Raw genomic sequence first — 16,787 nt, 5'->3', positions numbered from 1 at the left:
ATTGTCTAAGAAGTTACTAAGTATTTTGTAAAGTTGGTTATAAATTACAGGTACCCGATCCCATAATCTGGAACTGGTTCCTGACTTCAATGGTTGGTTCCGATGCACAGCCCTACAATGTGACCATTTCGTCAGGTGCCCGGTAGAAGGGCATATGAGCATTCTGATGCAAAATCATTTTCAAGAAAATTGCATTGAAAGGTTCTATTGTTCCCCCACTCGTATTATTAATCCAATGTTCTCCCACGCGTATAAATCGCACAAATTTGAAATTTGTCACATGTATAATTGAGTCATAAGTTTTGGAACAACACTTGTATTGATTTCTGACAAAAGTGTTTACATTTCATTAAAATAGAGGCATTTTTTTGCATATGCTCTTGGGAATATTTTGGTGATTACGCGTTCGCGCATAAGGGCATATGCGCAAATGCTCTTCTGTCGGGCACACAACAATTTGCTCTAATCATACATTGGACTCCATTTTCTTACTCAGTTATCAAACCCTTTTCTATTTGTAAGGAATGTTTCCTGTACTTTTGGCCTTGACAAACTGATACATCAGCTCAGAATGAGATGAGAGCTGACATGCAAGCTCAGTTTGTAAGTCCTTCATTATTAACATCACAAAAATCCTTCAAAAAATGTACTGATGTTGTGACAGTTTGCTAGGATTTTCATGAATAAACAAAGCAAAAAGCAAAAAAAAGTAAGCCATTCGAATAATCAAAACCATTTTTGAAAAGAGATTGATTAATTGATTAAAAAAAACCACGCAATTAAACGGCTGCACACCTATGTTCCGACACCCTTATGTTCCGACACCCCTATGTTCCGACTGCTCACCTATCTTCCGACACCCCTAGGTTCCGACACCCCTAGGTTCAGACACCCCGACATGTTCCAACATCTGGCCCCAACGCACCAGTCTAAAAGGGGTTAACAATCTTATGTGAGGGTTGTCGGAACATAGGGGTGTCGGAAGATAGGTTGAGCAGACAGAACATTGGGGTGTTGGAACATTGATTGATTAAAAAAAAAACCATGCAATTAAACAGTTGCACACCTATGTTTCGACACCCTTATGTTCCGACACCCCTATGTTCCGACTGCTCACCTATCTTCCAACACCCCTATGTTCCGACACCCCTAGGTTCCGACAGCCCTAGGCTCCGACACCCCTAGGTTCAGACACCCCTAGGTTCAGACACCCCTAGGTTCAGACACCCCTACATGTTCCAACATCTGGCCCCAACGAACCAGTCTAAACGGGCTAACAATCTTATGCGCCGGTTGTCGGAACATAGGGGTGTTGGAAGATAGGTTGAGCAGACAGAACATTGGGGTGTTGGAACATTGGGGTGTCGGCAGATATAGGTGTGTCAGAACATAGGGGTGTCGAAACATAGGTGTGTCGGAACATAGGTGTGTCGCAAGATAGGTTAGTCGAAACATAGGTTGAGCAGTCGGAGCATAGGGGTGTCGGAACATAAGGGTGTCGAAAAAATAATGAACAGTGAGCTGTCATACGGTATCAACTCAAAATACCACCCACTATAACTACGAACTGATACATGGTGTTAAATGTAAAGCCAAGTCATACTGAACCAAAAATAGTCCAGTGTTAAAGTTTTTATTATCTAGTGATGGTGGAGAGTGCAATTCATTTTGTATTCCACTTAATTTTTTCTCATTAGACGGTAGGGAGGGTAATGTTCCCCATCTGACCCTGACTGAGGCACCATGTCGACACTTCTTGACCCCTGACCCCAACGCCAGCAGGTACCCAGTCAGGCAGCTGGATCTTAGTGATAACTTCACCTTCTCTGTGACTGCAAGCCTGAAAGGCAAGAAAGGTACGGTGAGAGTTTTTAATTGGAGTGTTAGGGTCCACTTACATAGCAGGCAGCAACGTGATTCAGCGCAGTTGTAAAAATTACAATGTGCTACCACAAGGTAGCTAGAGTTGCATTCTGCTCGCTCAACGCACGCTGGGTGATGGCGTTATGGAGCTTGGCCATACTCATTTGTCAAGTTTGGCCTGAAAATTCCATGGCAACTTTCAGAATGTGCACACTTTTTTCAGAATGTGCGCATTACCAAATTATGTCGGGTCGAGTGTGAGGCCCTGTCAGCACCGGTTCAAAGTCAATTATTGCCCTTGACTGGATAAGTCTTGTCAGGACACTAAATAAATGCAAACAGTAGGATTGTAATAGGTCTCGTTCAAATGACGTCATTTCCTACAGACCATCCACGTGCATCGGCATTTTGAGCGTCAAATTGCATAACGCACATCGGCTGTGTTGTATTTCGAACACATTTCGAGCAACAAGCGCGCGTGTTTGGAACATTTTTCAACACTGCGCAATGCGTGCTTGATTGCGTAAAATATGCAGTTTCAGTTCTCCTACAGAAATATGGCCGTCATTGAGCGAGCCCTATTGTGTGACGCCGGGGTTCAAAAAGTCCCATACGCCCATGGGAAATGGGAAATACTATTAAACAGTTAGGATTGTTCTTGTTCCATGACGCGGTATTTGTGTGCAAATAGCATGCTGGTGTGTGCGTTCAGCCTTGTGCGTAGCACGTATTCTTCCAGAGAGCCAGCACTAAAGAGTTGGGTTCAAACATTTTCGTGAAGGGATGGTCTGGAAGAGAGAAATACATTTTCCACCAATTTTGTATCGAAATAAAAGTTCAAATATATCAAATGACAAGGATCTATATGTCAGTGATATAAAACAAATATTGAGCGGTTTTAAATTGTGAAATGGGAGGAATATTATCGCTCGGTAAAATCTGGACTTTTCCAGTTCACTCGGCTTCGCCTTGTGAATTGGAAAAGTCCGGATTTTACCTTGCGATAATACTCCTCCCATTTCATTCTAAGCCACTCAATATTTGTATAAAATGTTTAGTTTCATTTTTGAATGTTTGCAAATGATGTTCGTTACCTTTAAAGTACACATGTACATAACACAAGGTAGAGTAATAACGTGGGTGATTTTTTTTTATCTCCAAAATACCGCATGATAAATCTGCATTCTGACCATTCGTTGCACGCTTGGTGACTGTGGATGTTGAGCTTGGCCATACTCATTTGTGATGCGATCAAGCTAAATGAGTTGTTTGTCGACCCCGGTCAAAAGTTTGTTTATTACAGATTTGAAAAGAGCACAATCTCAGCATTACTACTGTGAAAACCGCATCCTGATACCATCTTTAGTTAAAAAAAAATATGGAAGCCGGAACACCAAGGAATGTGATAAGGTGATGTGGTCCTATTTTGGCCTGTATCTCCAAATAAAAATTCCCGACAAACGACTCATGTAGCTTGATCGCATCACATTTGTTCAGTTTGGCCTGAAAATTGCATGACAATTTTTTTTTCTCAGAATGTGGACATTACTGCATTATGTTGGGTCGAGTGTGAGGCCCCGTCAGCAACAGGTCAGAGTCTCTTCCAGTAGTCCCTGAATTTGAGGAGATACCCGTGCACGGAGTCCACTGTTTTATCCTCCCAATTTTTCTTTATCAATTCTTTATTTTTGGTGTGTTTTCTCAGCCAAGAAATTGCCGTTGATGTACTTGCGCGTGGCAAACCCCAAGGTGTTCTACATACGGACCAGTGAAGCCACTGATCAGTACGGCAGTGAAACGCTGACTCTCAATGTCAAGAACATGTTACATGGCAAGGTGAGTGTTGGCAAGACTCGAGAGATTTCAACCATCTTCTAAAAAACGTCTCAGAGGAAGACTTAGATTAAAGCCAGAGTCCAGCATTTGCAGCTATCCCAAAAGTAACTGGCGTAATTATTGTTGAAAAACATACTTGGTTGAAAGAAAGATAAACTCCCTGTGAATTTATTCTTTCTGGCAAGCTGTCATTTTGAAGAAATCAACGAAAGAAGGCCTTTCCAACGGTGCGTCTTAAGTACCTTTGGAAATTTCCGTTAGTTGTTCGTATTTTTTTTCAGCGAAGCGCGCGCAAGCGTTGACACGATGCACGCGCGCGCGCAGTTGCTACAATTCGTCGGATCGGTGCGCGACATCGCGTAGCTGCAATCGGCTCAGTGAGAGCGTGTCTCGGACGCTGAATTCAGGCCCAGTTCAAAACATGATTCATTAAAGATGTCATTAAAGATGTCATTCATGATATAAGATGAAAATTACATTTTGACAAAATGTTCACCCTCTCAATGTTAAGCGGGCCATAACACAATAATGCTCAGCATGGCTTAATGCCCCTTTTTGTTTTGCAAGGCTCTAGCGTCGGCGCGGAAACACGTACCGCCATTGTTTTTATACCATTATAAAGCTTGGAATCTGAACTTTATCCCTGGTTAGTATTGGTTTGATATTTAAAAGACTTTTAAATTGATTCATGTTCAAATAAAGGCATGTCGAAAAAAATCAAAAAGGAAAATCGATGATGCGGTGCATCAGATGCAAACTCGAGTCACACTTTGTGCGTACTTTTTGAATAGTACATACTTGCACGTGAATTTCAAAATTGAACTTGAAACAAACAACAATATTGTCTATTCATTTAAGGTGTAGCCTACATGTACGTGGATCAAAAAGAATAGGAAACACAGAAAGTAAAAGGCAACGAGATTGTGGGCTTTTGAAATCTTGGCTTCTTCCTATTAGCGGTGGCTTTAAGAGATTTGTATACTTGACTCAGGGGAGTCTGGCTCAAAAATGTGTAATGCTTCAGCAACTCTGAATCCTGTAGGACCTGGCAATCTTTTTTTTTTGGTTTGTATTTCCATTTTCATAATTTGGCATATTCAAGGCTGAAATAATATTAAAGGTATAGTCCATCATTTGTAATTTGTGCATTTTGTTCGTTTGAAGCAACAAAAGTGCTCAAAATCTAAAGCAGGGTGCCGAACAATTAACCTGATGAAGTTTCAGCTCAGCTTCAGCTGTATATTTCGAGAAAAACAACATTCTAGGATCTCGATTTCAAATCAAAAGTTGCTGAATCATGTTTTGAATTGGGCCTGAATTCAGCGTCCGAGACATGTTCTAACTAGCCGATTGCAGCTACGCGATGTCGCGCACCGATCCGAAGATTTATAGCAACTGCGCGTGCGTGTGCATCGTGCCAGCGCTTGCGCGCGCTTCGCCGAATAAAAAAACGAACTACTAACAGAAATTTCCAACGGTGCTTCTTAAGACGCACCGTTGGAAAGGCCTTCTTTCGTTGATTTCTTCAAAAAGACAGCTTGCTAGAAAGAATAATTTCACAGGGAGTTTAGTCCTCTTACTATCTTTCAACTAAATATGTTTTTCAACAATAATTACGCCAGTTACTTTTTGGATAGCTGCAAATGATGGACTCGGGCTTTAATTAAGCCAAAAATGAAGCCGAACCGGAAAAAACTCAATGTTTCAAAATCCTTTTGTTTTGAAAAAAACACACCAGGGATCCTCCTCTGTGACCTTTAACCTCCCGGATGCGTCTCTGCTGTGCCCTCGGACGTCGTTCACGCTGACGTTTCAAGCCACCTGCCCATCCACCAAGCATCTCCACTATGTGTACCAACCCCAGCTCAGCCAGCAAGAGTTGTTGCACGGTAATCCCCTGGACGCAAAGGGCAAACCTATACTCATTGATATTCCCGTAAGTTGGCCGTGGTGTTTTTAAGCCATTAGTACGGTACCTTTACTACATTGTATGACATTGTATATTCGGTCTTGCCCTTCGCGGACGTGCTTCATTTACATCTCCCCAATTGCAAATTCCATCTTATATTAGTTTGTTTGTGGTATCCACTGCTACATGTACATCAGATTTGAACCAGCCACCCAACCCCAGCAAGCTCGGTGGTCGAGTGGTAAGACATCTGCACTAATAGGGCCCAATTTCACGGCCCTGCTTAACAGTTAGCAGAAAAGTTGTGCTTAACATAGCAGGAACATTGGCTATTCCTTAAGCACTATTTCGCAGCGTGGATGTGCTAATGGTCGCGCGTACATGGAGATTTCTATTGTTACGCCACTAAGTCATCTGTAAATTAAGCAATTCTGTCCTCTAGTAAGTGTGCCTTTTGCTGTGCTTATGCTTGCAGTCTCCATGAAATAGACGGGGATTCTGTTAGCAGAAAATCCTGTGCTTAGCAGCGCCATGAAATTGGGCCCAGGAGGTCATGGGTTTGAGTCTCAACAGAGTAAGCTTGTGAGGTTGTTCTTGCAAGCTCTCGGACAACACTAAATTATACAGTGTTTATAAAATACTTGGGCGAAGAGCAAAACCCAAATACCGGTACAAAATTTACTTCCTGACACAAATTCCATCTTATATAAAGTGTGTTTACATGTACATGTACATTGTATATAGGGAGTAACAGGGTGGTTTGGGATTGCACAGGGACTAGTGGTTTAAGCTGCTAATTTGTAAATGCATTTGTGATATGTGTTCTGTAAAAAAAACCCAGACACTTCTCTAGGGTTCCAGAGAATTACGCACACTTCCCAAAATTATTTTAAAATACTCACAACTCCCCAAGGTGTTAATTGAGACACACATTAAATTAAAGCTATTTCATCATCATCTTTCAAAGCAGACAATCAGTTAAGTACATGTACCAAACAAAAATTATTTGTAACAGTTCAGAAAGATGTTTATGTACAGTTGTAAAGGGAGGCAAAATATGTGCAGTAATGTTATAGTCATGTGGTATTCATTACAAATCGCTATTATCTGAAGTATGGTGTTCCATATGTGCCATCAGCGTCACATTTTTCAGCTCTGGCAGGGATCATGTTGATGGATTTCATGCAAGACTTTCATGCATGAAGGTCAGAGCTTATCCCCTTGCACTTGTTTTTAGTTTTCTGTCAACCCATGTGGACTCTTGTGTACAACTACACCCTCCGATATTCATTGTACAGAGTCCACTCAAAGACAGTGTTCCACATGACTGAACAATTATAAACGGCTGCCATTTGTGCCTTTTCACAGGTCAACTACCGACCCCCATCCCCGCTTGGCATCTCCATTCCCACCAGTAGAAACATCTACAACGCTGATCCTAGCAAACCAAGACCTAGGGACATCTATCAGATATCAAAGGTGAGCAAAAAAGCAAACTGCAGCTAAATGAGGTGTTAACCTTGTGCATTACTGTTTCCCCTCCCCCTCAGAGGTGAAAATGTAACAGAGTGCACATCTGAAGGAATAGTGAATGCTGTCTTGGTATGCACCATGCTGGTACATGTGGGGTGCTGTGGTCCAATGGTTACGGTGTTCGACTCGTGTGCCGTGGTACATGGGGTTGAATCCTGACCGTGGGAACATGGTGCTTGTGCTCTTGAACAAGGCACTTTACCATTATTGCTTCGTCCTTCAGATGGGACGTAAAGCTGTGCGTCCCGTGTGATGTGTTTTGCACGTTAAAGAACCAAGTAACACTTATAGCTAAAAGAAGAGGTTTGTCCCAGTGTTTCTGGCAGTGGCTGCAATATGCGCCGCAGCACCTTGTAAACACTTATACGGTGCTACATATAATGGGTCTCATATTTCTCATAAACTTCATTTACCTGTCTTTAATAACACAATTTCCAGCGTCTTAAGTACCTAATTGTTGGTAGATGTATGTACGCTATATAAGACTCCAGTATTACCATTACATGTGTATGCATGTACCTGAAATTTTAGATTTCTTTTCCTGTCTTTGATTGTCGCTTTCGAAATACGCAATTTCTTGTTTAAATGTTTCAATGTCATAATTATTTCAATATTTTTGTTTTATCTCCTACATCACGCTTTTGCTAATTTTTGATTTGTTTCTTTTTTGGCAACATCCATTTTAATATTTGATTCCATTTCATAATTCTCCTTATATCCTTGTCTATTCTTCATCCGTTTGTTACCGTTTCATGATCCCCTTGATGTTGTTCCTTTCAGGACACTGGCGTCTACAAGCAGTGTCTAGACAAAGCCAATCGTTCAGAGTGTGGCTGCACTGATGCTATGAAGATGTCGTCGCTGCAGAGAAATACTGACTGCAGAGAAAGGGTAAACTCACAAGAGACTGGAGTTGTAGTTGTAGTTGTAGGCCATCATAAGTCAAACCACAAATTCAGTCACAAGTCAGTCACAATTAAGCAAGGTCGAACGTAACAGGGAATGGAACAAGGGCAAAAGAACAACCGGATAACGGACAGAAAAGCATACGCAGCATGTTACTGTGCGCACAATGTGTGCGTACACAGCGCGACGTGTGCCACATATACCAAGGGTCAATGATCTGATACACCTTACCCTCTGGAGACGTGTGTACAATAGGGAACAAAAGATTGTAAACGTCTCCACAGGGCAATTTCTATAGATGAATACGTCTCCACAAGGTTTTCACGAAATAGATATATGGATTTTACTCAAAAACTAGGAATTTCCAAGGTGGGTTGATCTGTCGCAAATGGAAGAGTTTTAGAAAAGGATATTAAGTCCGAATTTCAGCCAAGGAAATTAATTCTGGTTAAAATAAGAGCATTTTGAAACTTCACTTTCAAACTCGAAAACTTTACTACACAAGAACAAAGAAATGTCTCCACAAGGATACAAATTTCAGTATGGGTGGACGCGTATATGTGGCACACGTTGCGTACATGTGGCACACATATCTGATGATTTTTATCAATTATTTGAATTACCAAAAAGCAATTTAAGTCAAATGCGTCAGGTTTTAGTGTCATAAAGAAATTGCAACGTTCAATTTTCATTTGAGATGTGTCTGACGGAGTCTGTTCTCGCTGCAAAGATCTCCTGAAGACCTTTTCAAGATCCAGCTTCCCATGAGATATTTGAACTTACTCAAAACTCTTACTTTGACGTAAAAAACAACCCCACTTTTGTTAGCAGTCAGGGCACAGACAACCCATTATATAAGCATTTGTTTATCTTGGGAAAAGTTCCTGACGATACACAATAAAAGTTTGCTTAAATACACAATGTGGGTTCCACAAAAGATGATTTGGGATAATGTTTTTTTATTTAACGATTTATGGCTGACAGTGCTCTGAGTAATTGAACAACAAACGTGGGGTGTATATATTAGTTATAACAAAATGTCAGGTACATGTAAAGAAGCCAGTATATACTCATAAAAATTTGCTCAAATACACAATGTGGGCTCCACAAAAGAGTATTAGGGATAGTGTTTTTTTATTTAACGATTTATGGCTGACAGTGCTCTGAATAATTGAACAACAAACTTGGGGTGTAGTTCTAACAAAATGTCAGGTAAAGAAGAGATCGTAATAGTAGCATTCTACTGCACTGAGGGACAAACGTTGGCTTAAATTCAAAATGTGTTCCTTTCCATTGGCATTTTGTGTTTTGCATTTAGGCCTACAGATTGGTTCATCCTGGCAAGCTGTCCATGAGGTTCCAGATCTTAGAAGCAGAGAAAGAACCAATTGAGCTAGTGGAACCTTACGTCATTACAGTGAAAGAGATCAACGGACGGCAGGACTATAGTGTGGAAGGTAGGCGTGGTTTGTTTGGGAGGGGCTTGGTAATGGGTGGGTCTTGGTAAGGGGAGGGGCTTAGTATTGAGCAGGACTTGGCAATAGTGGGTGGGACTTGGTGAGGGAGGTGAAGGGGAGGGGCTTAGTATTGGGCAGGACTTGGCAATAGTGGGTGGGACTTGGTGAAGGAGGTGAAGGGGAGGGGCTTAGTATTGGGCAGGACTTGGCAATAGTGGGTGGGACTTGGTGAGGGAGGTGCTAGTCCTGCAGGAGATTAATAAAGGACTGTATTAAAATGTAAGTATGTCTGGGGAGGGGCTTTGTAGGGGCAGGCTATGTAGAGGGAGGGGCTTGTCCTGATTAATGGCACGTCGGGACATTTTTCATACCTGGAAACTTACCGTCAGTTTAATGGAAAAAAGTCTTGCACAAAACATAGGACCGGATACCCTTTGAAATTATTGTGCCTGAAATGGTATCATTTGTAAGTGATCAATCACTGAAGGTGTTTTAACCATTCCGCGCCGGAGGCCATGTATGCGCAAAAATTTTGCGGTATTCGAAACGGTGGACAGATAAATACGCAGGGAGTGAGGCCGGAAATATCTGTCAGTGACCCGCTCGCAGTGAGTGAGGCTGGAAATATGAGTGTGCTGCCCGAGGGTGATGGCTTCAACCCGCCTGGCATGAGGTCGTGTGAAAAGTAATCCCGCACCTTGTTCCATTCTTGTCAAAATAATCCTGGTGTGAACTGGTTAAGAAAATGTGCCCGTTGGCACAGTTTTTGACGTGCGTTAACAGAATCCAGCCACAAGACCAAAAAAAATTGTGCATACGTTTTCTCTGTTTTCTAAAAGTTTTATTGTATCCACGGAGCTGAAACAACAACAAGTTAGTTGTTAATTAATGTATGCACCCTTCTTAAGATATTGAGATATTTTGTTGCTTCAAACGAAACAAATGCACAAAAAGCAAATGTTCCCATGCACTTTTAATGGATGCCAGGATGTCAGGTCTGTGTTTGTGAGTGGAGGGGCCTGGTAGGGGGAGGGCTTGTCCAGCAGGAGACGTGGTGTTGAATGGAGTTAAGTTCTGTGTTAAAGATATAGTCCATCATTTTTAATTTGTGCATTTTGTTCGTTTGAAGCAACAAAAGTGTTCAAAATCTAATGAAGGATACTGAACAACTAACCTGATGAAGTTTCAGCTCAGCTTCAGCTGTATATTCCGAGAAAAACAGCATTCTAGGATCTCAATTTCAAATCAAAAGTTGCTGAATCATGTTTTAAATTGGGCCTGAATTCAGCATCCGAGACACGTTCTCACTGAGCCGATTGCAACTATACGCGATGTCGCGCACTGATCCGACGAATTATAGCAACCGCACGCGCGTGTGCGTCGAGCCAATGCTTGCGCGCGCTTCGCCGAATAACAAAACGAACTACTAATTTAAATTTTCCTACGGTGCGTTTTAAGACGCACCGTTGGAAAGGCCTTCTTTCGTTGATTACTTCAAAATGACAGCTTGCCAGAAAGAATAATTTCACAGGGAGTTTAGTCCACTTACTATCTTTCAACCAAGTATGTTTTTCAACAATAATTACGCCAGTTACTTTTCGGATGGCTGCAAATGATGGGCTATAGCTTTAACATGTTTAAGTGAAGGGAAATTCATCTGTTGAACATTTTTCTCAAAATCACTCGAGACAACACCGAGTATAAATACAGTGTTTATGAAATACATGTACATCGGTGAAGGGCAAAATCCCCAATATTAAATTTGCATCACCCTGACGCAAAACTCCTTCGTATGAGTAGTTTGGTTGCAGTACCCTCTGCTATATCAGATTCCAACTCACTAGCTGACCCCGGCAAGCTAGGTGGTTGAGTTGTGAGACGTCTGCACTGGTAAGCAGGAGGTCGTGGATTTGAGTCCCACCTAAAAACAACTGATTTTTTTCTCACAATCACTCGGGACAACGCTGAGTAAACAGTGTTCTTAAGATACGTCGGTGAAGGCAAAACCCAATATTGAATATATCATTAAAAGAAATTAAATTAGGATTTAATTTTGCCCTTCACCGACGTTTAAACACTGTAGTATACTCAGTGTGTTACCTCCCGAGTGAAAGTTGGGAAAAATCACTCGGGTGGGACTCAAACCCACGACCTCCTGCTTTCTAGTGCAGATGTCTTACCACTCGACCACCGAGCAAACGGGATCGGTTGGCCGGTTCAAATCTGATGTACATAGCAGCGGGTACCGCATAAGATGGAATTTTGATTTATATCACCCCGGCGCAAACAAATTCCATCTTATAATAATTAGAAGAAATTGTTGTGTTGATCTCAGTGATACTGTTTACTTTCAGACGAATCTACCCCCAGTTTGGACAAGATGAAGGAGTTATTAACTGAACAAATCGGCAACACAAGCAGGTTGATCAACCCAGCCACTGTTCGGCTCATACTCACGGTGAGTGTATCTTCTTATATCCTCCTCCTATTTCTGTCAGTGGTGTTAATGCTTATCAGGTAATTGATATACGTACACTACATGTACCGGTAATCAATGTCTGATGAATTGATTTTAACAGATTTCATTATACCGGTAGGTGTGTAGATTTGTTCATCTTTGGCAATCATATGAATCTTTGAAAGAAAACATATTCTTATAATTAACATGATGCTTTTTTTCTTTATTTTGCAGGGTTCAGGATTGTATCACTTCAGAGCGTCTGTTATCCGAGGTTTTAGCTACTGCAATCTTGAAGATGAAGTGCAGGTAATTAAGACAATACCTTAGATATTGTAGTCACCGGTTCAAATTGTGTGTATTGTTCATCAGATGCGCACCGTTATGGTGTTCTGGAGGTTCAATTTCTGTCCAAATTGATTGTTGCTGCATTGGTCAAGCACCAGACTGGAATTGTCAAGGTCACAAGTTTGAATCCTGTCCATCTCAATTGTTCTCCATTGGTGGAGCACTGATAGGGCTATTGCATTGCATACATATAGGTTAGAGGTTCAAATCCTGTCCAAATTAATTGTTGCTGGAATTCTCTTGAATGAACAATTTTTGGAAGATGAAATAATACTTAATCAGAAAATATGCTGGATTCGGTTGGTTCTGGCTGGAAAAAAATATTTTCTCGCGTGATTTTTTTTTTTCGCACGATGCAGTTTTGATCGATTCATTACTGATTGAACCGATCCGGAACTAGGAAAAGTGGCATCGGTACTTTTGACGTCGTCAAGTCAAAATAGAAAGAGCTTAAATTTTGAAAATTAGTTTGTGGTATCTCCATCACTCAAGGTAAACTTTTTAACCAATGTCACTTGAATTTGTGGAGTATAGTTGAGCCGAAAGCAACCTGAATGATGTTGGCTATCCGGAACTAGGAAAACGACTGTAGTATACATACCGGTACTTAAAATATTGCAAATTGACGACTATAACAAAATGAAAAAATGTTGACCTCATACAACTTCCTTTTAATCGATCACACACGTGACTAGACTAGTCAGTGTTTGGTACCAAGAAGTTCACATGTAAAGCCAACGTGAACAGGCGAAACTTGCATGCGCTATCGCTGCTCAATTTGTAGAGAGCTGGCACTCTGAATGCCACTTCAAATCTTGATCCTATTTTGTCCTTCCATCACAGCTCCGGTATGATACTGAAGGTTACAAGTTGTTCCTTTCCAATTTCCTTTTTATTCCATCTTTTGCAGGTATATGTTGACAAGGCCCCCTTACCCAACCCGACCCAGATGATTGTCATCACTGTCATCAGTGTGGTGATTGGTGGAGTACTGTTCTCGGTTTATCTCTATTATCTTCACTCGCATCATCAGCCACGCATCAGGAAGACTGGCTCACAGTGCATGGATCCACAAAAACAACGGGAACAAAGGAAGTAGTGGTAGATGACACGGAATCATCAGGAAAACTGGCTCACAGTGCATGGATCCACAGGAACAAAGGGAACAAAGGAAGTAGTGGTAGATGACACGGAATCATCAGGAAAACTGGCTCACAGTGCATGGATCCACAGGAACAACGGGAAAAAGGAAGTAGTGGTAGATGACGGGCACGGAATCATCAGGAAAACTGGCTCACAGTGCATGGATCCACAGGAACAACGGGAAAAAGGAAGTAGTGGTAGATGACGGGCATGGAATCATCAGGAAGACTGGCTCACAGTGCATGGATCCACAGGAACAACGGGAACAAAGGACGTAGTGGTACATATGATTTGCAAGAATCACAGAATCATCAGGAAGACTAGCTCATAGTGCTCGTATCCACAAGAACAATGGAAACCAATGAAGTAGTGGTAGTGGACCAAGCTTTGTTCAGATCAGGGTCATATTAGCCTTTTTGAGATATGGGAGACAAAAGTAATGGTCGACAAATTAATGGGCGCTATTTTGTTTGGGTAATTTTGGGATCGCAGGATTGTAATATTGATTTGGTCCAGCTGAATATGTAGGCATATTCACAAAGTTTCGAGTTCTAAAAATATGTGGAGGTCAAATAGGGAGAGGGCGTGAATTTTCAATATTTGCATTTAGCAGACGGAGTTCCACCTGGTATTAAGACCTGTGGCTGTGTATTGATCAGCTGCATTATTTTGAGCTGGAGATGTTGCGAAAGCAAGTGATAAAGCAGAGTAGTTTTGGAAATATTCAAAATGTGCTTGGTATCCGCTCCGTTCACAAGTACCCCCTCACTGGCAAAGGAAGTACAGTTGGGGGTGACCGACCGACGCCATCTTGCCTGACTGCAATTCATTTGCCGCGAAGCGCGGCCACTGCGTGTAAATCCCCTGGTGTACGTGCGCCACATACAAGGAACGGTGCACGTCAACCAGCGAAATGTCCCGCCCATGGGACGTCATTGCTAGGTAAAAGGGCGCCCTCTTCGTCGGCGCACAGAGCCCATAGTAAATTTAACATCTCTAGAATTGGGAGTTACATTTAGCATTTCCAGTCAAGTTTTGAAATTGGTTGTTGAAAATGTTGTTTAAAACTGCCACAAATTTTATGATTTTTTTTTAGTTATTTCATTTTTATGTTTCAATTTTAGTCTGAGCTATACAATCAGGTCCTGAAAAGCTCTTAAAAACACCAAAATGGTTTTTAGCCCCCAATTTTATTGTTTCGGCCAAGTGGATTCTCTCTACAAACTTAATGAGTGTATGTCTACAGTCACCAACCATGTTACATGTGCATGTAGGGGGTACTGCACGCATGCCATCACGTATTCGAAAATAGGGAACATTTGTATTTTTAATTGGTGCAATCAGCACAGTACTGTTACTCAGTTCTAAACCTTTACAGGTACTTTACTATCTAAAGTATTTCTTGCCCGAATCTTGCAATTTCATATTTTATTGTTATGAAGTTAAAAGTTAACTTTCCAGTTGTGCAATTTTCAGTAAATATTTGATTAAACCAAAGTGTTAGTTCTATTAAAAGATATTTATGTACACGTGTATTAAGTATTTCCTGTGGCTATGCAATACTGAACTATAATGTGTAGCTCTTTGTTTTGATGATTTACAACAGACTCTAGTGCTTAGGGAACGTCTCAAAAGTCGGAATGCTTGGAACGTTCCATCGGGGAACATCATCTGTTCCAGTGCGAGACTTTTGAGACGTTGGTGGCAGCAAATGCACCGGTCCTTTTCAGTTGTTTACGTCATGTTAAAGCTAAAGCGCGCAAGCTCAATATGACACAAACAATGGAGAAAGGACTGGTGTGTTTGCTGCCACCAATAACGGTCTCAAAAGTCTCCCATTGGAAACAGACCGGGAACGCTACATGCAGGCATTTCCGTGTGGGAATGTTGGTCTACTGGTATATGGGGGTAGTACATGTATTCCAGAACACAAACGTTTGGACTTCTGAGATGCTCCTTACAAACTCCTATGATAAAGTCTCAATTGTGTGTTTCCTCACCAGGATTGTGCCAAAATTCACGTTATAAAAAAGCTGTTTACATTGTTAATTGACAAAGTTAATTGAAATGTTTTATTGTTCCATCTTGTTAAAACCGGTGCTTTCATTTTTTTAATCTTGTTAGATTTCTATTTTGTATATGAAGAATGTATTTTGAAAAAGAATAAATCAGGAAATTCACATTTGTGTTTTTTTTTTTTTTTACCAACCACACTAGTATTGACTTTGTTACATGTTACCTACATGTACACTAAAAGTGCCATTTACATTGTTAGTTGACAAAGTTAATTGAAATAATTTATTGTTCCATTTTGTTAAAACCGGTGCTTTCATTGTTTGAATCTTGTTAGATTTCTATTTTGTATATGAAGAATGTTATTTTGAAAAAGAATAAATCAGGAAATTCACATTTGTTTTGCTTTTTTTCCTTTTTACCAACCACGCTATATTGACTTTGTTGTTATATGTTACCTACACTTTTTAAAGACCTTCCAAGGTTAAATTTGTCTGTTTTTCTTATTATTCGCATTCAATTTTGAGAACATCAGGCTTCCACAAATTTCCAATATTTATTAAACACAATTATGGATTTCATACTTCACCATTCACACTTTCATTGGAAGACAAGCGAAGACAAGCACATTACATGTATATATTCATATTCAAAATGCAAAACTTTTAACACTCCTCACTGCGTTCTTAGTTTCAAAATCTGCCATTTTATTTCAAATTGAAAGCAATATATATACAAGCTCAGCAATTTTTCCAACGTGTAAAAGGAAAACAATTGTACATACTTGTAAAAACAGCTCTTGCAAGGTCATTAACATGCAGACCAGAAAAAAAGAAGAAATTTTCTTAAGAAATTTCAATTCACTCTGAAACAAAACCAATGATTTGTTTAACAATGAAACAAACTTGTTGCTAAGTATGAAGAGTCTGTCATTTGAAACTATACATGTTAGTGGTTCTTGTAATCTTAAAGAGGCATTCCCCTTGCGATTTTCTTGTCTAAAAAAAAATCAGGTTCGTGTTTTCAACTGCTTTATTTCCTAGCAATATAAAAGTTATCCATGTTTAGATGAGCCATTGAACAAAAAAAAATCCCCTGATGTTTACTTGTTCAATTATTGTTGTATTTCTTCACAAAATTTGAATTATTGGCTACCAGAAAATAAGTTGGCTCTCACAGGGCCGGTTATTTGTGCAGAAAATTAAAAAGCCCTCGTTACCTCCTTCCCAAAATTCCTTCAATACCCAATTGCAAATGTACATATACATATGTAAACAGGCATTGAAAGTTATTTGGGAGGGAGGTACCGTTAGGGTATACA

At 40.6% G+C, this 16,787-nt stretch overlaps 1 protein-coding gene across 1 annotated transcript in view; it reads left to right on the top strand.

The window, feature by feature from the left end:
- The window catches only part of LOC119720928, a 51,221-nt gene extending 36,906 nt beyond the window's left edge, over positions 1 to 14,315 (top strand). Inside the window, exons 10-18 of the mRNA XM_038190794.1 lie at positions 1,698 to 1,856; positions 3,569 to 3,699; positions 5,438 to 5,635; positions 6,977 to 7,087; positions 7,922 to 8,032; positions 9,366 to 9,504; positions 11,859 to 11,962; positions 12,197 to 12,271; positions 13,221 to 14,315. Coding sequence (XP_038046722.1) covers positions 1,698 to 1,856; positions 3,569 to 3,699; positions 5,438 to 5,635; positions 6,977 to 7,087; positions 7,922 to 8,032; positions 9,366 to 9,504; positions 11,859 to 11,962; positions 12,197 to 12,271; positions 13,221 to 13,409 — 1,217 coding nt within the window. The 3' untranslated portion in view covers positions 13,410 to 14,315. The remainder of the gene's footprint in view (positions 1 to 1,697; positions 1,857 to 3,568; positions 3,700 to 5,437; positions 5,636 to 6,976; positions 7,088 to 7,921; positions 8,033 to 9,365; positions 9,505 to 11,858; positions 11,963 to 12,196; positions 12,272 to 13,220) is intronic.
- Positions 14,316 to 16,787: the final 2,472 nt, after the last annotated feature.

The sequence above is a fragment of the Patiria miniata genome, unplaced genomic scaffold, assembly GCF_015706575.1.
Source record: "Patiria miniata isolate m_02_andy unplaced genomic scaffold, ASM1570657v1 HiC_scaffold_9, whole genome shotgun sequence".
NCBI lineage: Eukaryota > Metazoa > Echinodermata > Asteroidea > Valvatida > Asterinidae > Patiria > Patiria miniata.
The sequence above is the reverse complement of the archived record's forward strand: the minus strand, read 5'-3'. Positions and strand labels throughout refer to the sequence as shown.